The 27,283-nt window shown below is 50.2% G+C and overlaps 1 protein-coding gene and 3 non-coding genes across 4 annotated transcripts in view; 1 reads left to right on the top strand and 3 right to left on the bottom strand.

Moving 5' to 3' along the window:
• The first annotated feature begins 8,446 nt into the window (after positions 1-8,446).
• Positions 8,447-27,283, top strand: part of LOC140404601 (uncharacterized) — a 79,031-nt gene continuing 60,194 nt past the window's right edge. The window contains exons 1-4 of the mRNA XM_072493201.1: positions 8,447-8,511; positions 8,657-9,100; positions 18,462-18,522; positions 25,600-25,652. Of these exons, the coding sequence (XP_072349302.1) occupies positions 8,447-8,511; positions 8,657-9,100; positions 18,462-18,522; positions 25,600-25,652 (623 nt within the window). The remainder of the gene's footprint in view (positions 8,512-8,656; positions 9,101-18,461; positions 18,523-25,599; positions 25,653-27,283) is intronic.
• Positions 14,213-14,284, bottom strand: trnae-cuc (transfer RNA glutamic acid (anticodon CUC)). The gene has a single exon. It is a non-coding gene; the product is annotated as a tRNA-Glu (tRNA).
• trnad-guc (transfer RNA aspartic acid (anticodon GUC)) lies at positions 15,604-15,675 on the bottom strand. Its single transcript has one exon. It is a non-coding gene; the product is annotated as a tRNA-Asp (tRNA).
• Positions 23,271-23,342, bottom strand: trnad-guc (transfer RNA aspartic acid (anticodon GUC)). Its single transcript has one exon. It is a non-coding gene; the product is annotated as a tRNA-Asp (tRNA).

The raw sequence follows: 27,283 nt of genomic DNA on the forward strand, positions 1-27,283 counted from the left end.
GGAAAGGATGGCGAAGATGATTCTGGATATGAGTGAAAGTAACAGGGTAGTTATTATGGGAGACTTTAACTTTCCAAATATAGACTGGAAAAGATATAGTTCGAGTACAATAGATGGATCGTTTTTTGTACAGTGTGTGCAGGAGGGTTTCCTGAAACAATATGTTGACAGGCCAACAAGAGGCGAGGCCACGTTGGATTTGGTTTTGGGTAATGAACCAAGCCAGGTGTTGGATTTGGAGGTAGGAGAGCACTTTGGGGACAGTGACCACAATTCGGTGACGTTTACGTTGATGATGGAAAGGGATAAGTATACACCGCAGGGCAAGAGTTATAGCTGGGGGAAGGGCAATTATGATGCCATTAGACGTGACTTGGGGGGGATAAGGTGGAGAAGTAGGCTGCAAGTGTTGGGCACACTGGATAAGTGGGGCTTGTTCAAGGATCAGCTACTGCGTGTTCTTGATATGTATGTACCGGTCAGACAGGGAGGAAGCGTCATAGATCGCAGTTATGTAAATGTGGTCACACCCAAGGTGCAGGCAGAGAAATGGGTGACCACCAGAAAGGGCAGGCAGTCAGTGCAGGAATCCCCTGTGGTTGTCCCCCTCTCGAACAGATATACCCCTTTGGATACTGTCGGGGGGGATAGCCTATCAGGGGAAAACAGCAGCAGCCAGAGCAGTGGCACCACGGCTGGCTCTGATGTTCAGAAGGGAGGGTCAAAGCGCAGAAGAGTAATAGTAATAGGGGACTCTATAGTCAGGGGCACAGATAGGCGCTTCTGTGGACGTGAAAGAGACTCCAGGATGGTATGTTGCCTCCCTGGTGCCAGGGTCCAGGATGTCTCCGAACGGGTAGAGGGAATCCTGAAGGGGGAGGGCAAACAGGCAGAGATCGTTGTACATATTGGTACTAACGACATAGGCAGGAAGGGGCATGAGGTCCTGCAGCAGGAGTTCAGGGAGCTAGGCAGAAAGTTAAAAGACAGGACCTCGAGGGTTGTAATCTCGGGATTACTCCCTGTGCCATGTGCCAGTGAGGCTAGAAATAGGAAGATAGAGCAGACAAACACGTGGCTAAACAGCTGGTGTAGGAGGGAGGGTTTCCGTTATCTGGACCACTGGGAGCTCTTCCGGGGCAGGTGTGACCTGTATAAGATGGACGGGTTGCATCTAAACCGGAGAGGCATAAATATCCTGGCCGCGAGTTTTGCTAGTGTCACACGGGAGGGTTTAAACTAGTATGGCAGGGGGGTGGGCACGGGAGCAATAGGTCAGAAGGTGAGAGCATTGAGGGAGAACTAGGGAATAGGGACAGTGTGGCTCTGAGGCAGAGCAGACGGGGAGAAGTTGCTGAACACAGCGGGTCTGGTGGCCTGAAGTGCATATGTTTTAATGCAAGGAGCATTACGGGTAAGGCAGATGAACTTAGAGCTTGGATTACTACTTGGAACTATGATGTTGTTGCCATTACAGAGACCTGGTTGAGGGAAGGGCAGGATTGGCAGCTAAACGTTCCAGGATTTAGATGTTTCAGGCGGGATAGAGGGGGATGTAAAAGGGGAGGCGGAGTTGCGCTACTTGTTCGGGAGAATATCACAGCTATACTGCGAGAGGACACCTCAGAGGGCAGTGAGGCTATATGGGTAGAGATCAGGAATAAGAAGGGTGCAGTCACAATATTGGGGGTATACTACAGGCCTCCCAACAGCCAGCGGGAGATAGAGGAGCAGATAGGTAGACAGATTTTGGAAAAGAGTAAAAACAACAGGGTTGTGGTGATGGGAGACTTCAACTTCCCCAATATTGACTGGGACTCACTTAGTGCCAGGGGCTTAGACGGGGCGGAGTTTGTAAGGAGCATCCAGGAGGGCTTCTTAAAACAACATGTAAACAGTCCAACTAGGGAAGGGGCGGTACTGGACCTGGTATTGGGGAATGAGCCCGGCCAGGTGGTAGATGTTTCAGTAGGGGAGCATTTCGGTAACAGTGACCACAATTCAGTAAGTTTTAAAGTACTGGTGGACAAGGATAAGAGTGGTCCAAGGATGAATGTGCTAAATTGGGGGAAGGCTAATTATAACAATATTAGGCGGGAACTGAAGAACATAGATTGGGGGCGGATGTTTGAGGGCAAATCAACATCTGACATGTGGGAGGCTTTCAAGTGTCAGTTGAAAGGAATACAGGACAGGCATGTTCCTGTGAGGAAGAAAGATAAATACGGCAATTTTCGGGAACCTTGGATGACGAGTGATATTGTAGGCCTCGTCAAAAAGAAAAAGGAGGCATTTGTCAGGGCTAAAAGGCTGGGAACAGACAAAGCCTGTGTGGCATATAAGGAAAGTAGGAAGGAACTTAAGCAAGGAGTCAGGAGGGCTAGAAGGGGAAATGAAAAGTCATTGGCAAATAGGGTTAAGGAAAATCCCAAGGCTTTTTACACGTACATAAAAAGCAAGAGGGTAGCCAGGGAAAGGGTTGGCCCACTGAAGGATAGGCAAGGGAATCTATGTGTGGAGCCAGAGGAAATGGGCGAGGTACTAAATGAATACTTTGCATCAGTATTCACCAAAGAGAAGGAATTGGTAGATGTTGAGTCTGGAGAAGGGGGTGTAGATAGCCTGGGTCACATTGTGATCCAAAAAGACGAGGTGTTGGGTGTCTTAAAAAATATTAAGGTAGATAAGTCCCCAGGGCCTGATGGGATCTACCCCAGAATACTGAAGGAGGCTGGAGAGGAAATTGCTGAGGCCTTGACAGAAATCTTTGGATCCTCGCTGTCTTCAGGGCATGTCCCGGAGGACTGGAGAATAGCCAATGTTGTTCCTCTGTTTAAGAAGGGTAGCAAGGATAATCCCGGGAACTACAGGCCGGTGAGCCTTACTTCAGTGGTAGGGAAATTACTGGAGAGAATTCTTCGAGACAGGATATACTCCCATTTGGAAGCAAATGGACGTATTAGTGAGAGGCAGCACGGTTTTGTGAAGGGGAGGTCGTGTCTCACTAACTTGATAGAGTTTTTCGAGGAGGTCACTAAGATGATTGATGCAGGTAGGGCAGTAGATGTTGTCTATATGGACTTCAGTAAGGCCTTTGACAAGGTCCCTCATGGTAGACTAGTACAAAAGGTGAAGTCACACGGGATCAGGGGTGAACTGGCAAGGTGGATACAGAACTGGCTAGGCCATAGAAGGCAGAGGGTAGCAATGGAGGGATGCTTTTCTAATTGGAGGGCTGTGACCAGTGGTGTTCCACAGGGATCAGTGTTGGGACCTTTGCTGTTTGTAGTATATATAAATGATTTGGAGGAAAATGTAACTGGTCTGATTAGTAAGTTTGCAGACGACACAAAGGTTGGTGGAATTGCGGATAGCGATGAGGACTGTCAGAGGATACAGCAGGATTTAGATTGTCTGGAGACTTGGGCGGAGAGATGGCAGATGGAGTTTAATCCGGACAAATGTGAGGTAATGCATTTTGGAAGGGCTAATGCAGGTAGGGAATATACAGTGAATGGTAGAACCCTCAAGAGTATTGAAAGTCAGAGAGATCTAGGAGTACAGGTCCACAGGTCATTGAAAGGGGCAACACAGGTGGAGAAGGTAGTCAAGAAGGCATACGGCATGCTTGCCTTCATTGGCCGGGGCATTGAGTATAAGAATTGGCAAGTCATGTTGCAGCTGTATAGAACCTTAGTTAGGCCACACTTGGAGTATAGTGTTCAATTCTGGTCGCCACACTACCAGAAGGATGTGGAGGCTTTAGAGAGGGTGCAGAAGAGATTTACCAGAATGTTGCCTGGTATGGAGGGCATAAGCTATGAGGAGCGATTGAATAAACTCGGTTTGTTCTCACTGGAACGAAGGAGGTTGAGGGGCGACCTGATAGAGGTATACAAAATTATGAGGGGCATAGACAGAGTGGATAGTCAGAGGCTTTTCCCCAGGGTAGAGGGGTCAATTACTAGGGGGCATAGGTTTAAGGTGAGAGGGGCAAGGTTTAGAGTAGATGTACGAGGCAAGTTTTTTACGCAGAGGGTAGTGGGTGTCTGGAACTCACTACCGGAGGAGGTAGTGGAAGCAGGGACGATAGGGACATTTAAGGGGCATCTTGACAAATATATGAATAGGATGGGAATAGAAGGATACGGACCCAGGAAGTGTAGAAGATTGTAGTTTAGTCGGGCAGTATGGTCGGCACGGGCTTGGAGGGCCGAAGGGCCTGTTCCTGTGCTGTACATTTCTTTGTTCTTTGTTCTTTGAAGGCGTCGAGCGAGGGAACCGTGGTTTACCAAGGAAGTGGAATCTCTTGTTAAGAGGAAGAAGGAGGCCTATGTGAAGATGAAGTGTGAAGTTTTGGTTGGGGCGATGGATAGTTACAAGGTAGCGAGGAAGGATCTAAAGAGAGAGCAAAGACGAGCAAGGAGGGGACATGAGAAGTATTTGGCAGGAAGGATCAAGGAAAACCCAAAAGCTTTCTATAGGTATGTCAGGAATAAGCGAATGACTAGGGAAAGAGTAGGACCAGTCAAGGACAGGGATGGGAAATTGTGTGTGGAGTCTGAAGAGATAGGCGAGATAGATTTCATAGAATTTACAGTGCAGAAGGAGGCCATTCGGCCCATCGAGTCTGCACCGGCTCTTGGAAAGTGCACCCTACCCAAGGTCCACACCTCCACCCTATCCCCATAACCCAACCCAACAGTAAGGGCAATTTTGGACACTAAGGGCAATTTATCATGGCCAATCCACCTAACCTGCACATCTTTGGACTGTGGGAGGAAACCGGAGCACCCGGAGGAAACCCACGCACACACGGGGAGAATGTGCAGACTCCGCACAGACAGTGACCCAAGCCGGAATCGAACCTGGGACCCTGGAGCTGTGAAGCAATTGTGCTATCCACAATGCTACCGATACTAAATTAATATTTTTCGTCAGTATTCACTCAGGAAAAAGATAATGTTGTGGAGGAGAATGCTGAGCCCCAGGCTAATAGAATAGATGGCATTGAGGTACGTAGGGAAGAGGTGTTGGCAATTCTGGACAGGCTGAAAATAGATAAGTCCCCGGGACCTGATGGGATTTATCCTAGGATTCTCTGGGAGGCCAGGGAAGAGATTGCAGGACCTTTGGCTTTGATTTTTATGTCATCATTGGCTACAGGAATAGTGCCAGAGGACTGGAGGACAGCAAATGTGGTCCTTTTGTTCAAAAAGGGGAGCAGAGACAACCCCGGCAACTATAGACCGGTGGGCCTCACGTCTGTAGTGGGTAAAGTCTTGGAGGGGATTATAAGAGACAAGATTTATAATCATCTAGATAGGAATAATATGATCAGGGATAGTCAGCATGGCTTTGTGAAGGGTAGGTCATGCCTCACAAACCTTATTGAGTTCTTTGAGAAGGTGACTGAACAGGTAGACGAGGGTAGAGCATTGATGTGGTGTATATGGATTTCAGCAAAGCGTTTGATAAGGTTCCCCACGGTAGGCTATTGCAAAAAATACGGAGGCTGGGGATTGAGGGTGATTTAGAGATGTGGATCAGAAATTGGCTAGCTGAAAGAAGACAGAGGGTGGTGGTTGATGGGATATGTTCAGAATGGAGTACAGTCACAAGTGGAGTACCACAAGGATCTGTTCTGGGGCCGTTGCTGTTTGTCATTTTTATCAATGACCTAGAGGAAGGCGCAGAAGGGTGGGTGAGTAAATTTGCAGACGATACTAAAGTCGGTGGTGTTGTCGATAGTGTGGAAGGATGTAGCAGGTTACAGAGGGATATAGATAAGCTGCAGAGCTGGGCTGAGAGGTGGCAAATGGAGTTTAATGTAGAGAAGTGTGAGGTGATTCACTTTGGAAGGAATAACAGGAATGCGGAATATTTGGCTAATGGTAAAGTTCTTGAAAGTGTGGATGAGCAGAGGGATCTAGGTGTCCATGTACATAGATCCCTGAAAGTTGCCACCCAGGTTGATAGGGTTGTGAAGAAGGCCTATGGAGTGTTGGCCTTTATTGGTAGAGGGATTGAGTTCCGGAGTCGGGAGGTCATGTTGCAGCTGTACAGAACATAGAACATAGAACATAGAACAATACAGCGCAGTACAGGCCCTTCGGCCCACGATGTTGCACCGAAACAAAAGCCATCTAACCTACACTATGCCATTATCATCCATATGTTTATCCAATAAAATTTTAAATGCCCTCAATGTTGGCGAGTTCACTACTGTAGCAGGTAGGGCACTCCACGGCCTCACTACTCTTTGCGTAAAGAACCTACCTCTGACCTCTGTCCTATATCTATTACCCCTCAGTTTAAAGTTATGTCCCCTCGTGCCAGCCATATCCATCCGCGGGAGAAGGCTCTCACTGTCCACCCTATCCAACCCCCTGATCATTTTGTATGCCTCTATTAAGTCTCCTCTTAACCTTCTTCTCTCCAACGAAAACAACCTCAAGTCCATCAGCCTTTCCTCATAAGATTTTCCCTCCATACCAGGCAACATCCTGGTAAATCTCCTCTGCACCCGCTCCAAAGCCTCCACGTCCTTCCTATAATGCGGTGACCAGAACTGTACGCAATACTCCAAATGCGGCCGTACCAGAGTTCTGTACAGCTGCAACATGACCTCCCGACTCCGGAACTCAATCCCTGCTGACTCAATGGGCCGAATGGCCTCCTTTTGCACTGTAAATTCAATGATAATCTATGATTAATCTAGGACAAAGGTTCGGCACAACATCGTGAAATGAAAATGAAATGAAAACCGCTTATTGTCACAAGTAGGCTTCAAATGAAGTTACTGTGAAAAGCCCCTAGTCGCCACATTCTGGCGCCTGTTCGGGGAGGCTGGTACGGGAAGGGCCGAAGGGCCTGTTATGTGCTGTATTTTTCTATGATGTGGAGATGCCGGCGTTGGATTGGGGTGAGCTCCAGTGGAAGCTGGAGAAGTGGAGCATCGTGAAGTTATCCGTGGGTTTGCGGTAAAGCGAAGTGCTGAGGCTTCCAGCTTCCACCCTAAACACATTAAAGAAGCCATCCCCTATGGACAAGCTCTCCGTATACACAGGATCTGCTCAGACGAGGAGGAGCGTAACAGACATCTACAGACGTTGAAAGATGCCCTCGTACGAACGGGATTTGGCACTCGACTCATCGATCGACAGTTCCAACGCGCCACAGCAAAAGACCGCACTGACCTCCTCAGAAGACAAACATGGGACAGAACCGACAAAATACCCTTCGTCGTCCAGTACTTCCCCGGAGCGGAGAAACTACGTCATCTTTTTCACAGCCTTCAACACGTCATTGATGACGATGAACATCTTGCCAAGGTCACCCCCACACCCCCACTACTTGCCTTCAAACAACCGCGCAACCTCAAACGAACCATTGTTTGCAGCAAACTACCCAGTCTTCAGAACAGTGACCACGACACCACACAACCCTGCCATGGGAATCTCTGCAAGACGTGCCAGATCATCGACATGGATACCACCATTACACGTGAGAACACCACCCACCAGGTACGCGGTACATATTCGTGCGACTTGGCCAACGTTGTCTACCTCATACGCTGCAGTAAAGGATGTCCCGAAGCGTGGTACATTGGCGAGACCATGCAGACGCTGCGACAACGAATGAACGGACATCGCGCGACAATCACCAGGCAGGGATGTTCCCTTCCAGTCGCGGAACACTTCAGCAGTCAAGGGCATTCAGCCTCTGATCTCCGGGTAAGCGTTCTCCAAGGCGGCCTTCAGGACCCGCGACAACGCAGAATCGCCGAGCAGAAACTTATAGCCAAGTTCCGCACACATGAGTGCGGCCTCAACCGGGACCTGGGATTCATGTCGCACTACATTCACCCCCCCCCCCCCCCCCCCACCATCTGGCCTGCGAAATCCTACCAACTGTCCTGGCTTGACACAGTTCACACCTCTTTAACCTGGGGTTACCCCATCTCTGGATCTGTAAAGATTTAATCACCTGCTAATGGTCGCATTCCTAGCATTGTCTGGCATCTTTGAATCTGTCTATATATGTGTTTCTGGAACATACCTCTTCATTCACCTGAGGAAAGAGCAGCGCTCCGAAAGCTAGTGACATCGAAACAAACCTGTTGGACTTTAACCTGGTGTTGTAAGACTTCGTATTGTATTTTTCTATGTTCTACTGCTACCCTCTCCCTTCTGTGACCGAGCCAGTTGTGCATCCGCTTAGGTCAGCATTTACTGCCCATCCCTCATTGCCCCTTGAGAAGGTGGTGGGTGAGCCCCCGCCTTGAACCCACTGCAGTCCATGAGGTGTAGGTACGCCCGCTGTGCTGTTTGGGAGGGAGTGCCAGGATTTTGCCCCGGCGACAGTGAAGGAACGGCCGATATATTTCCCAGCCAGAGTGGTGAGGTGAGTTGACGCCCAAGTTTAGTCAGGATGGCAGGGCAGAATGGAAGGACTCAATCTCTCAGAACAGCAGCAGATCCCCTCAGAAAAGAACACATTCAATCAAAGGTGGCATCTTCAATCGATTTTTAATTAGAGAAATTGCACAATATTAATTGTCACGTGATTTGTTTGTGTTGGTTCGACTTGGACAAAGATGGCGGCGGTGAGACCTGGGGCCCTGGCGATTGCCGGAAACGCCCGAGGTCTCCAGGTGCCGAATCGGCTGCTTCCGGAGACTGCCGAAGTCGGCGGGGTTCGGCTACATCCGGGCGTTGCCGAGGTCGGCGGGGCTCGGCTCCATCCGGGCACTGCCGAAGTCGGCGAGGCTCGGCTCCATCCGGGCACTGCCGAAGCCCCTTTCGGCGGGACTCGGCTGCATCCGGGCACCGCCGAAGCCCCTTTCGGCGGGACTCGGCTGCATCCGGGCACCGCCGAAGCCCCTTTCGGCGGGACTCGGCTGCATCCGGGCACCGCCGAAGCCCCTTTCGGCGGGAGACTGCGTGCGCAGTGCCCTCCCAGACCCGCCCCCTTTCCTTCTGGTGCGTTGGCGGTGGTGGTTGCTGCTCTCGGGAACTCGGGCTCCCCAATCCATCGCCATCCTCCCTCCCGGAGCCTCCGAGCGACCGGCTGGTTGGGCAGGATGCGGCTGCACTCAGTAAGTGATGGACAAGATGCGGCGGGGCGCTGGGGGTGGGATGGATGGAGTGTGTTTGTTCTCCGCGTCCGCGGCTACAAGATGGCGGCGGCTGGGCCAGGCCCGCGCCTTTTCCTGTCCACATCCCTGCCCCTGGGACCACCCTGGAGGGTGGGTGCAATGTGTGGTGGGAGGGGTGCAGTGAGAGGCTCCTCTGCCCATCCTCTCCTGATGGTAAACCCTGTTGGTGAGGAGGCTGGGGCAGGTGGGGGTAATGGTGTTAAAGGTGGACAAGTCTCCTGGCCCAGATGGAATGTATCCTGGAGACTAAAGGAGGTGGCGAGGGAAATAGTAATGGCGTTCGGGGTAATTTACCAAAATTCACTGCACTCTGCGGCGGTTTAAGTAGATTGGAAACCAGCAAATGTTATGCCACTGTTTCAAAGAGGAGGTAGGGAAAAGGGGCAGCACAGTGGTTACCACAGTTGTTTCACAGCCCAAGGGACCTGGGCTCAATTTCCGGCTTGGGTCACTGTCTGTGCGGAGTCTGCACATTCTCCCCGTGTCTGCGTGGGTTTCCTCCGGGTGCTCCGGTTTCCTCCCATAAGTCCCGAAAGACATTCTGAATTCTCCCTCTGTGTACCCTAACAAGCGCTGGAATGTAGCGTCTAGGGGCTTTTCAAAGTAACTTCAATGCAGTGCTAATGACACTAAAGATTATTATTAGAGTCCGGGGTGGGTAAAATATTTGAATCTACCAGGAAGGAAGTAATAGCGAGACCTCTAGATAGAAATTGTCCCATTGGGCAGACGCAGCATGGGTTCATGAATGGTAGGTTATGTTTGACTAATTTACTGGGATTCTTTGAGAATGTTATGAGCATGGTGGACAACGGGAAAGGGAGGAGGTGGTGGAAGCAGGGGCGATAGTGACATTTAAGGGGCATCTTGACAAAAACATGAATAGGATAGAGGGATACGGAACCAGGAAGGGCAGCATGGTTGGCACTGGCTTGGAGGGCTGAAGGGCCTGTTCCTGTGCTGTACTTTTCTTTGTTCTTTGATGGATGTGTATCAGGATTTACAGAAGGCGTTCGACAAGGTACCGCATAAGATTGAGGTGCATGGTGTTAATTAGCATGGATAGTTAACTGACCGAAAGCAAAGAGTGGGGCTAAATCAGTGTTTCCCTGGTTGGCGATCAGAGGTCAGTGGTGCGCCTCGGGGATCAGTGTCGGGTCTGCAATTCTTTGCAATTTACATAGCTGACCTGGAGTTGGGGGACCACGTGTACTGTGTCAAAGTTCGCAGATGACACTTAGATGAGCGGTAGAGACCAAGTGTGCAGAGGATACTGGAAGTCTGCCGAGGGATATATTAATAGTTTGAGTAAGGGTCTGGCAAATGGAGTTCAATGTTGGTAAATGTGAGGTCATCCATTTTGGTAGGGAAAAGCAAAATAGACTATTATTTAAATGGTAACAAATTGCAGCATGCAGTCAGAGGGAGCTGGGTGTCTTTGTGACTATACTCAATGGAATTTAGAGGAATAAGGGGGTATTATGAAGGGAATAGATAGGATAGAAGCAGGAGGTTGTTTCCACTGGCAGGTGGCATCCTTTCAAAATAAGGGGGAGCAGATTTAGGACTGAGTTGAGGAGGAACTTGTTCACCCAAAGGGTTGTGAATCTGAAATTCCCTGCCCAGTGAAGCAGTCGAAGCTCCTTCATTAAATGTTTCACAGTAAAGGTAGATAGATTTTTGAACAGTAAAGGAATTAAGGGTTACGGTGAGCGGGTGGGTAAGTGGAGCTGAGTCCCCAAAAAGATCAGCCATGAATGGCAGAGCAGGCTCGAGGAGCCAGATGGCCCACTCCTAGTTCTTTTATTCTCCGTGCTAGCCCAACATGGGTGAGTGAGTTTAACCCTGTCCCACGCTGGTGGAGTGTGGACCCGTGATTTGTGGTCAGCGATACTGCCTTCTCGTACAATCCGCACGGTGCAGAAAGAGCTCCTTCGGCTCATTGAGTGTGCACTGGCCCCTAAGGATTGAACCAGGGAGGGGGCAGAGGAGAATCCCCAGGATGCTGCCTGGGCTGGAGCGTTCAGGCTATGAAGAGAGGCTGGTTAGGCTGGGGTTGTTTTCCCTGGAGCAGAGATGTCTGAGGGGAGGGGACCTGATTGAGGTCTGCAAAATTGAGGGTCATGGATAGGAACAAACTTTTCCCCTTGATGGGCTCAATGACCAGGGGGCAGAGATTTAAGGTGAGGGGCGGGAAGTTTCATTGAGGATGTGAGGAAAAACCTTTTCCCCCAGCGGGGGTGGGGGTGAGAGTCTGGAACTCGTTGCCTGAAAGGGTGGTGGGGGAGGAAAAAGGGTGGTGGGGGAGGAGATCCTCAGACCATTTCAGAAGGATTTAGATGTTTTCGAAACTCCCCAGCGAACAAGGCTACGGACCATGTGCCAGGAAATGGGATTAGAATAGATCAGGGCTACGGTGGCACAGTGGTTAGCATGGTGGCAAGGACCCTAGTTCGATCCTGGCCCGGGTCACTGTCCTTGTGGAGGTTGCATATTCTTCCCACATCTCTCTCTCTCAACCCCCCCCCCCCCCCCCCCCCCGCAATATGTTCAGGGTAGGTGGATTGTCCATGCTAAATTGCGCCTTAATTGTCAGAAGAAGAATTGGGTACGAAGGTAGCGATAGGTGCTTGTTGAACAGCCTGGGCGCAATGGGGCAAAGGCCTCTTCACCTGGCGTCAGGATCCTGAGGGAAGGCGGTGGAAATTGTGCTGACTCTGACCACGTTCTTGGTCTTCCTTTGACGGGGGGGGGGGGTTGGGGTGATCCCTCACACGTGGATCCCTCACACGTGGATCCAGAATTGGCTGAGTGACAGGAAGCAGATGAATGGGCGTTTCTGAGGCAGAAAGAACGGCTCTAGTGGGGACCTTGTGATCAACCCCTTGGGGTAACATCCGTATTTTCAGATCTGCAGATGGGACGGCAATGGAACGGTGCTGCAGAATGTCCAAGGTCCACGGGTTGGTGCAACACGCAGGCAGCCCGTGTCATTTAATTTAGTAAAATGCAAAGCCTTTCATTTTGGTCGGAGGAAGGTCATTGTGAAATGGAGGGTGCATTCTAAACGCGGTGCAGGAGCGTGGAGACCTCAGTGTGGGCGTGCATGAATCATTGAAAAAGACGGCACACATCGTATACCTGGCATCGTTAACAGGGACACAGGAGCCATGGAGATTATTTTGAGTCTTTATAAAACAGTGGCTGTGTGGACTGGTGTGTTTTGTTTGCAGTGTGAAGGAGATGAGGAATCCACTGATGTGGAAGTTGGGGCCGTTTTGCCCAGGGTGCTCAGTCGAGGCGTTCAAAATAATGGGGGGGGGTGCGCCTGAACAGAGCAGATTGGGAGAGACCGTTCCCACTGGTGAAAGGAGTGGAGACACCGAGGGGCAACGTTTTCACACAAGTTGAATAACCTGAACAGAATATTTGCAGGGCTAATGGGAAAAGCTGCTGGCCAGTGACACGAGATGGGTTTCCAGGTGGTGCCTGGACTGAGGGGATTGGAAGGACCGGGGCTGTCTGCCCAGTCCATCCCCGCACATCTCCACCCGGATTGTTTTTGTTAGTACCCAAGTATTTTTCTTCCAATTAAGGGCCAACTTAGTGTGGCCAGTCCCCACCTTCTTGGGTTGGGGCGAAACCCGCGCAGACACGGGGAGAATTTAGGGGCTGGTTTAGCTCACTAGGCTAAATCGCTGGCTTTTAAAGCAGACCAAGGCAGGCCAGCAGCACGGTTCAATTCCCGTACCAGCCTCCCCGAACAGGCGCCGGAATGTGGCGACTAGGGGCTTTTCACAGTAACTTCATTGAAGCCGACTTGTGACGAGGGATTTTCATTTTCATGTGCAAACGCCACACGGGCAGTGACCCGGCTCCTCGGCGCCGTGAGGCAGCGACGCTAACCACTGCGCCGTGCTGTCCTTCAGCCTTACTCTTGACTGCTATCTCCCTGTCTGCTACTTTCGCCGACCTCTGATTGAGTGCTCGACTGTCCTTCAAATCCTGGCAGTTCCAGCAGCTTCTTGTACCTCCTTTGTCCGGATCGATTTGCCACTTTGCTGCACGCGTGGTCAGTGCAGCCAGCTGTTTCCCTCGCCTCTAACCTGGGAAGAAATGATTCAAATGTAAAAAGATGTATTTTCATAGGTGTTGGCTATATGCCAGTGATAAGGGCAGTGAGCTTTACTCTGTATAGAACCCCGTGTTGTACCTGTCCTGGGAGTGTTTGATGGGGACAGTGTACAGGGAGCTTTACTCTGTATCTAACCCTGTGCTGTACCTGTCCTGGGAGTGTTTGATGGGGACAGTGTAGAGGGAGCTTTACTCTGTATCTAACCCTGTGTTGTACCTGTCCTGGGAGTGTTTGATGGGGACAGTGTAGAGGGAGCTTTACTCTGTATCTAACCCCGTGCTGTACCTGTCCTGGGAGTGTTTGATGGGGACAGTATAGAGAGAGCTTTACTCTGTATCTAACCCCGTGCTGGACCTGTCCTGGGAGTGTTTGATGGGGACAGTATAGAGAGAGCTTTACTCTGTATCTAACCCCGTGCTGTACCTGTCCTGGGAGTGTTTGATGGGGACAGTGTAGAGGGAGCTTTACTCTGTATCTAACCCCGTGCTGTACCTGTCCTGGGAGTGTTTGATGGGGACAGTGATCAGTGAAATATTCATATTTCGATGTCCAGTGCATTCCATTTTTATGTCATAGATTATCATAGAATTTACAGTGCAGAAGGAGGCCTTTCGACCCATCGAGTCTGCTCCGGCTCTTGGAAAGAGCACCCTACCCAAGCCCACACCCCCGCCCTATCCCCCATTACCCAGTAACGCCTCCCAACACGAAGGACAATTTATCATGGCCATTCCACCTACCCTGCACATCTTTGGACTGTGGGAGGAAACCGGAGCAGCCGGAGGAAACCCACGCACACATGGGGAGAACGTGCAGACTCCGCACAGACAGTGACCCAAGCCAGGAATCGAAACTGGAACTCTGGAGCTGTGAAGCATTTGTGCTAACCACCATGCTACCGTGCTGCCCAAGCGTCATTCCTTGACCGGGAATCGAACCCGGGCCGCGGCGGTGAGAGCGCCGAATCCTAACCACTAGACCATCAGGGAAACTAATGTCACGTAATAAATAACTACAGGCGGTGTGGGGGGATGAGGTGTATGTTTGGGATTGTGAAACGGCCGATTTACTCTTTCAGTTTATGATTAATCATTTTTTCTGATTTAATTGCAGGTTGGATACAGCAAGAGGTGTGAAAATCAGCAGAAAACCTCACCGCACGGCCGTGTCACAGGTACGATGCTGACCATGTGATTGGTCTGTACTGGAGCCATCGCAATGGTACCTGCTCTTGTCCCATGAGTCTGTACTGCCAAAACGGCGGCTCAGAGTAACGCACAGGCTCAGTCAAGGAAACAGCTGGTGTCTGACCCGTGACCCTGCTGCGCCAAATGTAACTGGGACAAGTTCTGTAGTTGGCCCTGTGATTGCAGATTACATTTATAGTGAGGAGGGAGGGTACTCACTGCCCCCCATGCGTCACTATTAACAGTGAGGGTAACATGGCGGGAGAATGATCCTGATAATGTTTGACCAGCGGATGGAGATGTTGAAACTTTGTGCTGATTTTAACCTCCCGGTGTGAAATCCAATGGGAGTCTAGGAATACGATCCCCTCATCGAGAGCCTGACTTTGAGAACAGAAAGTCCTGCACTGTCGAATAAGAGTCTCGTAGCAACTTGGCAATGAAATATTCTGGACAGGAGTAGAGGAAGCTCTATTGTGTCTAACGCCGTGTTTTACCTGTCTTGGGAGTGTTTGATGGGGACAGTGTAGAGGGAGCTTTACTCTGTATCTAACACCGTGCTGTACCTATCCTGGGAGTGTTTGATGGGGATAGTATAGAGGGAGCTTTACTCTGTATCTAACCCCGTGCAGTACCTGTCCTGGGAGTATTTGATGGGGACAGTGTAGAGTGAGCTTTACCCTGAACCTAACCCTGTGATGTACCTGTCCTAGGAGTGTTTGATGGCGATCGAGAGCAGACATATATTCTTTTTCGACATCCAGTGCATTACATTTTTATGTCACAGATTATCATAGAATTTACAGTGCAGAAGGAGGCCTTTCGACCCATCGAGTCTGCACCGGCTCTTGGAAAGAGCACCCTACCCAAGCCCACACCCCTGCCCTATCCCCCATTACCCAGTAACTCCACCCGACACGAAGGACAATTTAGCATGGCCATTCCACCTACCCTGCACATCTGTGGGAGGAAACCGGAGCACCCGGAGGAAACCCACGCACACATGGGGAGAACATCCAGACTCCGCACAGACAGTGACCCAAGCCAGGAATCGAACATGGGACTCTGGAGCTGTGAAGCAATTGTGCTAACCACCATGCTACCGTGCTGCCCAAGCGTCATTCCTTGACCGGGAATCGAACCCGGGCCGCGGCGGTGACAGCACCGAATCCGAACCACTAGACCATCAGGGAAACTAATGTCACGTAATAAATAACTGCAGCAGGTGGTCTGGGGGGATGAGGTGTTTGTTTGGGATTGTGAAACGGCCGATTTACTCTGTTAGTTTACGATTAATCATTTTTTCTGATTTAATTGCAGGTTGGATTCAGCAAGAGGTGTGAAAATCAGCAGAAACCCTGCCCGCACGGCCGTGTCACAGGTACGATGCTGACCATGTGATTGGTCTGTACTGGAGCCATCGCAATGGTACCTGCTCTTGTCCCATGAGTCTGTACTGCTAAATCGGCGGCTCAGAGTAACACACAGGCTCAGTCAAGGAAACAGCTGGTGTCTGACCCGTGACCCTGCTGCGCCAAAAGTAACTGGGACAAGTTCCGTAGTTGGCCCTGTGATTGCAGATTAAATTCATAGTGAGGAGGGAGGGTACTAACTGCCCCCTGTGCGTGACTGTTAACAGTGAGGGTAACATGGCAGGAGAATGATCCTGATTAATGTTTGACCAGCGGGTGGATCTGTTGAAACCTCATGCTGATTTTAACCTCCCGGTGTGAAATCCAATGGGAGTCTAGGAATAAGATTTCCCCCCTTCGAGAGCCTGACTTTGATCACAGAAAGTCCCGCACTGTCGAAGGAGAGTCTCGTAGCAATTTGGCAATGAAGAATTCAGGACAGCAGTAGAGGGAACTCGCTTGTGTCTAACCCTGTGCCTTACCTGTTCTGGGAGTGCTTGATGTGGGGCAGGTTAAAGGGAGGTTTACTCTGTATCTACGCCCTTGCTGTACCTGTCCTGGGAGTGTTTGATGGGGACAGTGTAGAGGGAGCTTTACTCTGTATCTAACCCCGTGCTGTACCTGTCCTGGGAGTGTTTGATGGGGTCAGTGGAGAGGGAGCTTTACTCTGTACCTAACCCCGTGCTGTACCTGTCCTGAGAGGGTTTGATATAAACAATGTAGAGGGAGCATTACTCTGCATCTAAACCCGTGCTGTGCCTGTCCTCGGAGTGTTTGATGCCTGTCGTGAGCAGAAAAATGTTATTTTCCGACGCGCAATGCGTTACATTTTTATATCAGGTAATAAATAACTACAGCTGGCGGTGTGGGAGGATGAGGTGTTTGTTTGGGATTGTGAAACGGCCGATTTACTCTTTTAGTTTATGATTAATCGTTTTTTCTGATTTAATTGCAGGTTGGATTCAGCAAGAACAACAAAGAACAAAGAACAACAAGAGGTGTGAAAATCAGCAGAAAACCTGACCGCACGGCCGTGTCACAGGTACGATGCTGACCATGTGATTGGTCTGTACTGGAGCCATCGCAATGGTACCTGCTCTTGTCCCATGAGTCTGTACTGCCAAATCGGCGGCTCAGAGTAACACACAGGCTCAGTCAAGGAAACAGCTGGTGTCTGACCCGTGACCCTGCTGCGCCAAAAGTAACTGGGACAAGTTCCGTAGTTGGCCCTGTGATTGCAGATTAAATTCATAGTGAGGAGGGAGGGTACTAACTGCCCCCCGTGCGTCACTGTGAACAGTGAGGGTAACATGGCGGGAGAATGATCCTGATTAGTGTTTGACCAGCGGATGGGTCTGTTGAAATCTCGTGTTCATTTGAACCTCCTGGTGTGAAATCCAATGGGAGTCTAGGAATAGGATTCCCCCCTCGAGAGCCTGACTTTGATCACAGAAAGTCCCGCACTGTCGAAGGAGCGTCTTGTAGCAATTTGGCAATGAAGAATTCTTGACAGGAGTAGATGGAGCTCGATTGTGTCTAACCCTGTGCCTTACATGTGCTGGGAGTGCTTGATGTGGGGCAGGTTAAAGGGAGGTTTACTCTGTATCTACGCCCTTGCTGTACCTGTCCTGGGAGTGTTTGATGGGGACAGTGTAGAGGAAGCTTTACTCTGTATCTAACCCCGTGCTGTACCTGTCCTGGGAGTGTTTGATGGGGTCAGTGGAGAGGGAGCTTTACTCTGTATCTAACCCCGTGCTGCACCTGCCCTGGGAGTGTTTGATGGGGACAGTATAGAGGGAGCTTTACTCTGTATCTAACTCCGTGCTGCACCTGTCCAGTTAGTGTTTGATGGGGACAGTCTCGAGGGAGCTTTACTCTGCATCTAACCCCGTGCTGTAGCAGTGTTTGATGGGGACAGTGTAGAGGGAGCATTACTTTTTTTCAAACCCCGTGCTGTACCTGTCCTGGGAGTGTTTGATGGGGACAGTGTAGAGGGAGCTTTACTCTGTATCTAACCCCGTGCCATACCTGCCCTTGGAGTGTTTGATGGTGACAGCGTCGAGCGAGCTTTACTCTGTATCTAACTCCGTGCTGTACCTGTCCTGGGAGTGTTTGATGGGGACAGTGTAGAGGGAGCTTTCCTCTGTATCTAACACCCTGCTGTACCTGTCCTGGGAGTGTTTGATGGGGACAGTGTAGAGGGAGCTTTACTCTGTATCTAACCCCGTGCTGTACATGTGGGAATATTTGATTGGAAGACTGGAGAGTGAGCTTTACTCTGTATCTAACCCTCTGCTGTACCTGTCCTGAGAGGGTTTGATATAAACAATGTAGAGGGAGCATTCCTCTCTGTCTAAACCCGTGCCGTGCCTGTCCTCTGAGTGTTTGATGCCTGTCGTGAGCAGAAAAATGTTATTTTTCGACGCCCAATGCGTTACATTTTTATATCATGTAATATATAACTACAGCAGGCGGCGTGGGGGGGGGATGAGGTGTTTCATTGGGATTGTGAAATGGCCGATTTACTCTTAGTTTACGATTAATCATTTTTTCTGATTTAATTGCAGGTTGGATTCAGCAACAGGTGTGAAAATCTGCAGACATCCTGACAGCACGGCCGTGTCACAGGTACGATGCTGACCATGTGATTGGTCTGTACTGGAGCCATCGCCACTGTACCTGCTCTTGTCCCATGAGCCTGTACTGCCAAATTGGCGGCTCAGAGGAACACAGACTCAGTAAAGGCAACAGCTGGTGTCTGAGCCGTGACCCTGCTGCGCCAGAAGTAACTGTGACAAGTTCTGTAGTTGGCCCTGTGATTGCAGATTATATTTACAGTGAGGAGGGAGGGTACTAACTGCCCCCACGTGCGTCACTGTTAACAGTGAGGGTAACATAGCGGGAGAATGATCCTGATAATGTTTGACCAGCGGATGGATCTGTTGAAACCTCGTGTTGCTTGAACCTCCTGGTGTGAAATCCAATAGGAGTCTAGGAATAAGATTTCCCCCCTCGAGAGCCTGACTTTGATCACAGAAAGTCCCGCACTGTCGAAGGAGCGTCTTGTAGCAATTTGGCAATGAAGAATTCTGGACAGGAGTCGAGGGAGCTCGATTGTGTCTCACCCTGTGCCTTACCTGTGCTGGGAGTGCTTGATGTGGGGCAGGTTAAAGGGAGGTTTACTCTGTATCTACGCCCTTGCTGTACCTGTCCTGGGTGTGTTTGATTGGGACAGTGTAGGGGGAGCTTTACTCACTAACTAACCCCATGCTGTACCTGTCCTGGGAGTGTTTGAAGGGGACAGTGTAAAGTGAGCTTTACTCTATCTAACCCCGTGCTGTACCTGTCCTGGGAGTGTTTGATGGGGACAGTGTAGAGGAAGCTTTCCTCTGTATCTAACCCCGTGCGGTAGCAGTGTTTGATGGGGACAGTGAAGAGGGGGCATTACTTTGTTTCAAACCCCGTGCTGTACCTGTCCTGGGAGTGTTTGATGGGGACAGCGTAGAGGGAGCTTGACTCTGTATCTAACCCCGTGCCATACCTGCCCTGGGAGTGTTTGATGGGGACAGTGTCGAGCGAGCTTTACTCTGTATCTAACCCCGTGCTGTACCTGTCCTGGGAGTGTTTGATGGGGACAGTGTAGAGGAAGCTTTACTCTGTATCTAACCCCGTGCTGTACCTGTCCTGGGAGTGTTTGATGGGGTCAGTGGAGAGGGAGCTTTACTCTGTATCTAACCCCGTGCTGCACCTGCCCTGGGAGTGTTTGATGGGGACAGCGTAGAGGGAGCTTGACTCTGTATCTAACCCCGTGCCATACCTGCCCTGGGAGTGTTTGATGGGGACAGTGTCGAGCGAGCTTTACTCTGTATCTAACCCCGTGCTGTACCTGTCCTGGGATTGTTTGATGGGGACAGTGCAGAGGGAGCTTTACTCTGTATCTAACCCCGTTCTCTACATGTGGGAATATTTGATTGGGACAGTGGAGAGTGAGCTTTGCTCTGTATCTAACCCTCTGCTGTACCTGTCCTGAGAGGGTTTGATATAAACAATGTAGAGGGAGCATTACTCTGTGTCTAAACCCGTGCCGTGCCTGTCCTCGGAGTGTTTGATGCCTGTCGTGAGCAGAAAAATGTTATTTTTCGACGCCCAATGCGTTACATTTTTATATCATGTAATATATAACTACAGCAGGCGTTGTGGGGGATGAGGTGTTTGATTGGGATTGTGAAATGGCCGATTTACTCTTTAGTTTACGATTAATCATTTTTTCTGATTTAATTGCAGGTTGGATTCAGCAAGAGGTGTGAAAATCAGCAGAAAACCTGACCGCACGGCCGTGTCACAGGTACGATGCTGACCATGTGATTGGTCTGTACTGGAGCCATCGCCACTGTACCTGCTCTTGTCCCATGAGCCTGTACTGCCAAATTGGCGGCTCAGAGGAACACAGACTCAGTAAAGGCAACAGCTGGTGTCTGAGCCGTGACCCTGCTGCGCCAGAAGTAACTGTGACAAGTTCCGTAGTTGGCCCTGTGATTGCAGATTATATTTTCAGTGAGGAGGGAGGGTACTAACTGCTCCCCCGTGCGTCACTGTTAACAGTGAGGGTAACATGGCGGGAGAATGATCCTGATAATGTTTGACCAGTGGATGGATCTGTTGAAACCTCGTGTTCATTTCAACCTCCTGGTGTGAAATCCAATGGGAGTCTAGGAATAAGATTCCCCCCTCGAGAGCCTGACTTTGATCACAGAAAGTCCCGCACTGCCGAACGAGAGTCTCGCAGCAAATTGGCAATGAAGAATTCTGGACAGGTGTCGAGGGAGCTCGATTGTGTCTCACCCTGTGCCTTACCTGTGCTTGGAGTGCTTGATGTGGGGCAGGTTAAAGGGAGGTTTACTCTGTATCTACGCCCTTGCTGTACCTGTCCTGGGTGAGTTTGATGGGGACAGTGTAGAGGGAGCTTTCCTCTGTATCTAACCCCGTGCTGTACCTGTCCAGGGAGTGTTTGATGGGGACAGTGTAGAGGGAGCTTTACTCTGTATCTAACCCCGTGCTGTACCTGTCCTGGAAGTGTTTGACGGGGACGATGTAAAGGGAGCTTTACTCTGTATCTAACCCCGTGCAGTACCTGTCCTGGGAGTGTTTGATGGGGACAGTGTAAAGGGAGCTTTCCTCTGTATCTAACCCCGTGCTGTACCTGTCCTGGGAGTGTTTGATGGTGACAGTGTAGAGTGAGCTTCACACTGTACCTAACCCTGTAAAGTACCTGTCCTAGGAGTGTTTGATGGCGATAGAGAGCAGACATATATTCTTTTTCGACGTCCAGTGCATTACATTTTTATGTCATAGATTATCAGAGAATTTACAGTGCAGAAGGAGGCCATTCGACCCATCGAGTCTGCACCGGCTCTTGGAAAGAGCACCCTACCCAAGCCCACACCTCCGCCCTATCCCCCATAACCCAGTAACGCCACTGTTATAACCTGCCTACTTAGCATTGGCTGGGGACTAATGACTATCCCACAATGCTGTGGGAGTATGAGCTTCCCCAATGAGGGGGGCGGAGAAACCACTCGTAAACTCCCAGTATAAATAAAGCTGGCCAGTTCAGGAACCAGCAGGAAGGAGTGTGTAGCAAGGGAAGTTACTGCTACTGTTATGTATATATGTTATAGTAAATAAATGTTCCTACTTTGTATCCTTAAAACTCGTGCTGGATTCTTCGTGGCCCTTACAAAAGCCACCCAACTCTAAGGGCAATTTTGGATACTAAGGGCAATTTAGCACGGCCACTCCACCTAGCCTGCCCATCTTTGGACTGTGGTAGGAACCCGGAGCACCCGGAGGAAACCCACGCACACACGGGGAGAACGTGCAGACTCCGCACAGACAGTGACCCAAGCCAGGAATCGAACATGGGACTCTGGAGCTGTGAAGCAATTGTGCTTACCACCATGCTACCGTGCTGCCCAAGCGTCATTCCTTGACCGGGAATCGAACCCGGGCCGCGGCGGTGACAGCATCGAATCTGAACCACTAGACGATCAGGGAAACTAATGTCACGTAATAAATAACTGCAGCAGGTGGTCTGGGGGGATGAGGTGTTTGTTTGGGATTGTGAAACGGCCGATTTACTCTGTTAGTTTATGATTAATCATTTTTTCTGATTTAATTGCAGGTTGGATACAGCAAGAGGTGTGAAAATCAGCAGAAAACCTCACCGCACGGCCGTGTCACAGGTACGATGCTGACCATGTGATTGGTCTGTACTGGAGCCATCGCAATGGTACCTGCTCTTGTCCCATGAGTCTGTACTGCCAAAACGGCGGCTCAGAGTAACGCACAGGCTCAGTCAAGGAAACAGCTGGTGTCTGACCCGTGACCCTGCTGCGCCAAATGTAACTGGGACAAGTTCTGTAGTTGGCCCTGTGATTGCAGATTACATTTATAGTGAGGAGGGAGGGTACTCACTGCCCCCCATGCGTCACTATTAACAGTGAGGGTAACATGGCGGGAGAATGATCCTGATAAAGTTTGACCAGCGGATGGAGCTGTTGAAACTTTGTGCTGATTTTAACCTTCCGGTGTGAAATCCAATGGGAGTCTAGGAATACGATCCCCTCATCGAGAGCCTGACTTTGAGAACAGAAAGTCTTGCACTGTCGAATAAGAGTCTCGTAGCAACTTGGCAATGAAATATTCTGGACAGGAGTAGAGGGAGCTCTATTGTGTCTAACGCCGTGTTTTACCTGTCTTGGGAGTGTTTGATGGGGACAGTGTAGAGGGAGCTTTACTCTGTATCTAACACCGTGCTGTACCTATCCTGGGAGTGTTTGATGGGGATAGTATAGAGGGAGCTTTACTCTGTATCTAACCCCGTGCAGTACCTGTCCTGGGAGTATTTGATGGGGACAGTGTAGAGTGAGCTTTACCCTGAACCTAACCCTGTGATGTACCTGTCCTAGGAGTGTTTGATGGCGATCGAGAGCAGACATATATTCTTTTTCGACATCCAGTGCATTACATTTTTATGTCACAGATTATCATAGAATTTACAGTGCAGAAGGAGGCCTTTCGACCCATCGAGTCTGCACCGGCTCTTGGAAAGAGCACCCTACCCAAGCCCACACCCCTGCCCTATCCCCCATTACCCAGTAACGCCACCCGACACGAAGGACAATTTAGCATGGCCATTCCACCTACCCTGCACATCTGTGGGAGGAAACCGGAGCACCCGGAGGAAACCCACGCACACATGGGGAGAACATCCAGACTCCGCACAGACAGTGACCCAAGCCAGGAATCGAACATGGGACTCTGGAGCTGTGAAGCAATTGTGCTAACCACCATGCTACCGTGCTGCCCAAGCGTCATTCCTTGACCGGGAATCGAACCCGGGCCGCGGCGGTGACAGCACCGAATCCGAACCACTAGACCATCAGGGAAACTAATGTCACGTAATAAATAACTGCAGCAGGTGGTCTGGGGGGATGAGGTGTTTGTTTGGGATTGTGAAACGGCCGATTTACTCTGTTAGTTTACGATTAATCATTTTTTCTGATTTAATTGCAGGTTGGATACAGCAAGAGGTGTGAAAATCAGCAGAAACCCTGCCCGCACGGCCGTGTCACAGGTACGATGCTGACCATGTGATTGGTCTGTACTGGAGCCATCGCAATGGTACCTGCTCTTGTCCCATGAGTCTGTACTGCTAAATCGGCGGCTCAGAGTAACACACAGGCTCAGTCAAGGAAACAGCTGGTGTCTGACCCGTGACCCTGCTGCGCCAAAAGTAACTGGGACAAGTTCCGTAGTTGGCCCTGTGATTGCAGATTAAATTCATAGTGAGGAGGGAGGGTACTAACTGCCCCCCGTGCGTCACTGTGAACAGTGAGGGTAACATGGCGGGAGAATGATCCTGATTAGTGTTTGACCAGCGGATGGGTCTGTTGAAATCTCGTGTTCATTTGAACCTCCTGGTGTGAAATCCAATGGGAGTCTAGGAATAGGATTCCCCCCTCGAGAGCCTGACTTTGATCACAGAAAGTCCCGCACTGTCGAAGGAGCGTCTTGTAGCAATTTGGCAATGAAGAATTCTTGACAGGAGTAGATGGAGCTCGATTGTGTCTAACCCTGTGCCTTACATGTGCTGGGAGTGCTTGATGTGGGGCAGGTTAAAGGGAGGTTTACTCTGTATCTACGCCCTTGCTGTACCTGTCCTGGGAGTGTTTGATGGGGACAGTGTAGAGGAAGCTTTACTCTGTATCTAACCCCGTGCTGTACCTGTCCTGGGAGTGTTTGATGGGGTCAGTGGAGAGGGAGCTTTACTCTGTATCTAACCCCGTGCTGCACCTGCCCTGGGAGTGTTTGATGGGGACAGTATAGAGGGAGCTTTACTCTGTATCTAACTCCGTGCTGCACCTGTCCAGTTAGTGTTTGATGGGGACAGTCTCGAGGGAGCTTTACTCTGCATCTAACCCCGTGCTGTAGCAGTGTTTGATGGGGACAGTGTAGAGGGAGCATTACTTTTTTTCAAACCCCGTGCTGTACCTGTCCTGGGAGTGTTTGATGGGGACAGTGTAGAGGGAGCTTTACTCTGTATCTAACCCCGTGCCATACCTGCCCTTGGAGTGTTTGATGGTGACAGCGTCGAGCGAGCTTTACTCTGTATCTAACTCCGTGCTGTACCTGTCCTGGGAGTGTTTGATGGGGACAGTGTAGGGGGAGCTTTACTCACTAACTAACCCCATGCTGTACCTGTCCTGGGAGTGTTTGAAGGGGACAGTGTAAAGTGAGCTTTACTCTGTATATAACCCCGTGCTGTACCTGTCCTGGGAGTGTTTGATGGGGACAGTGTAGAGGAAGCTTTCCTCTGTATCTAACCCCGTGCGGTAGCAGTGTTTGATGGGGACAGTGAAGAGGGGGCATTACTTTGTTTCAAACCCCGTGCTGTACCTGTCCTGGGAGTGTTTGATGGGGACAGCGTAGAGGGAGCTTGACTCTGTATCTAACCCTGTGCCATACCTGCCCTGGGAGTGTTTGATGGGGACAGTGTAGAGGAAGCTTTACTCTGTATCTAACCCCGTGCTGTACCTGTCCTGGGAGTGTTTGATGGGGTCAGTGGAGAGGGAGCTTTACTCTGTATCTAACCCCGTGCTGCACCTGCCCTGGGAGTGTTTGATGGGGACAGCGTAGAGGGAGCTTGACTCTGTATCTAACCCCGTGCCATACCTGCCCTGGGAGTGTTTGATGGGGACAGTGTCGAGCGAGCTTTACTCTGTATCTAACCCCGTGCTGTACCTGTCCTGGGATTGTTTGATGGGGACAGTGCAGAGGGAGCTTTACTCTGTATCTAACCCCGTTCTCTACATGTGGGAATATTTGATTGGGACAGTGGAGAGTGAGCTTTACTCTGTATCTAACCCTCTGCTGTACCTGTCCTGAGAGGGTTTGATATAAACAATGTAGAGGGAGCATTACTCTGTGTCTAAACCCGTGCCGTGCCTGTCCTCGGAGTGTTTGATGCCTGTCGTGAGCAGAAAAATGTTATTTTTCGACGCCCAATGCGTTACATTTTTATATCATGTAATATATAACTACAGCAGGCGGCGTGGGGGGGGGATGAGGTGTTTCATTGGGATTGTGAAATGGCCGATTTACTCTTTAGTTTACGATTAATCATTTTTTCTGATTTAATTGCAGGTTGGACTCATCAACAAATCTGCAGACATCCTGACAGCATGGCCGTGTCACAGGTACGATGCTGACCATGTGATTGGTCTGTACTGGAGCCATCGCCACTGTACCTGCTCTTGTCCCATGAGCCTGTACTGCCAAATTGGCGGCTCAGAGGAACACAGACTCAGTAAAGGCAACAGCTGGTGTCTGAGCCGTGACCCTGCTGCGCCAGAAGTAACTGTGACAAGTTCCGTAGTTGGCCCTGTGATTGCAGATTATATTTTCAGTGAGGAGGGAGGGTACTAACTGCCCCCCCGTGCGTCACTGTTAACAGTGAGGGTAACATGGCGGGAGAATGATCCTGATAATGTTTGACCAGTGGATGGATCTGTTGAAACCTCGTGTTCATTTCAACCTCCTGGTGTGAAATCCAATGGGAGTCTAGGAATAAGATTCCCCCCTCGAGAGCCTGACTTTGATCACAGAAAGTCCCGCACTGCCGAACGAGAGTCTCGCAGCAAATTGGCAATGAAGAATTCTGGACAGGTGTCGAGGGAGCTCGATTGTGTCTCACCCTGTGCCTTACCTGTGCTGGGAGTGCTTGATGTGGGGCAGGTTAAAGGGAGGTTTACTCTGTATCTACGCCCTTGCTGTACCTGTCCTGGGTGAGTTTGATGGGGACAGTGTAGAGGGAGCTTTCCTCTGTATCTAACCCCGTGCTGTACCTGTCCAGGGAGTGTTTGATGGGGACAGTGTAGAGGGAGCTTTACTCTGTATCTAACCCCGTGCTGTACCTGTCCTGGAAGTGTTTGACGGGGACGATGTAAAGGGAGCTTTACTCTGTATCTAACCCCGTGCAGTACCTGTCCTGGGAGTGTTTGATGGGGACAGTGTAAAGGGAGCTTTCCTCTGTATCTAACCCCGTGCTGTACCTGTTCTGGGAGTGTTTGATGGTGACAGTGTAGAGAGAGCTTTACTCTGTATCTAAACCCGTGCTGTACCTGTCCTGGGAGTGTTTGATGGGGACAGTGTAGAGTGAGCTTCACACTGTACCTAACCCTGTAAAGTACCTGTCCTAGGAGTGTTTGATGGCGATAGAGAGCAGACATATATTCTTTTTCGACGTCCAGTGCATTACATTTTTATGTCATAGATTATCAGAGAATTTACAGTGCAGAAGGAGGCCATTCGACCCATCGAGTCTGCACCGGCTCTTGGAAAGAGCACCCTACCCAAGCCCACACCTCCGCCCTATCCCCCATAACCCAGTAACGCCACTGTTATAACCTGCCTACTTAGCATTGGCTGGGGACTAATGACTATCCCACAATGCTGTGGGAGTATGAGCTTCCCCAATGAGGGGGGCGGAGAAACCACTAGTAAACTCCCAGTATAAATAAAGCTGGCCAGTTCAGGAACCAGCAGGAAGGAGTGTGTAGCAAGGGAAGTTACTGCTACTGTTATGTATATATGTTATAGTAAATAAATGTTCCTACTTTGTATCCTTAAAACTCGTGCTGGATTCTTCGTGGCCCTTACAAAAGCCACCCAACTCTAAGGGCAATTTTGGATACTAAGGGCAATTTAGCAGGGCCGCTCCACCTAGCCTGCCCATCTTTGGACTGTGGGAGGAACCCGGAGCACCCGGAGGAAACCCACGCACACACGGGGAGAACGTGCGGACTCCGCACAGACAGTGACCCAAGCC

This window comes from Scyliorhinus torazame, chromosome 31, assembly GCF_047496885.1.
Source record: "Scyliorhinus torazame isolate Kashiwa2021f chromosome 31, sScyTor2.1, whole genome shotgun sequence".
Lineage (NCBI taxonomy): Eukaryota > Metazoa > Chordata > Chondrichthyes > Carcharhiniformes > Scyliorhinidae > Scyliorhinus > Scyliorhinus torazame.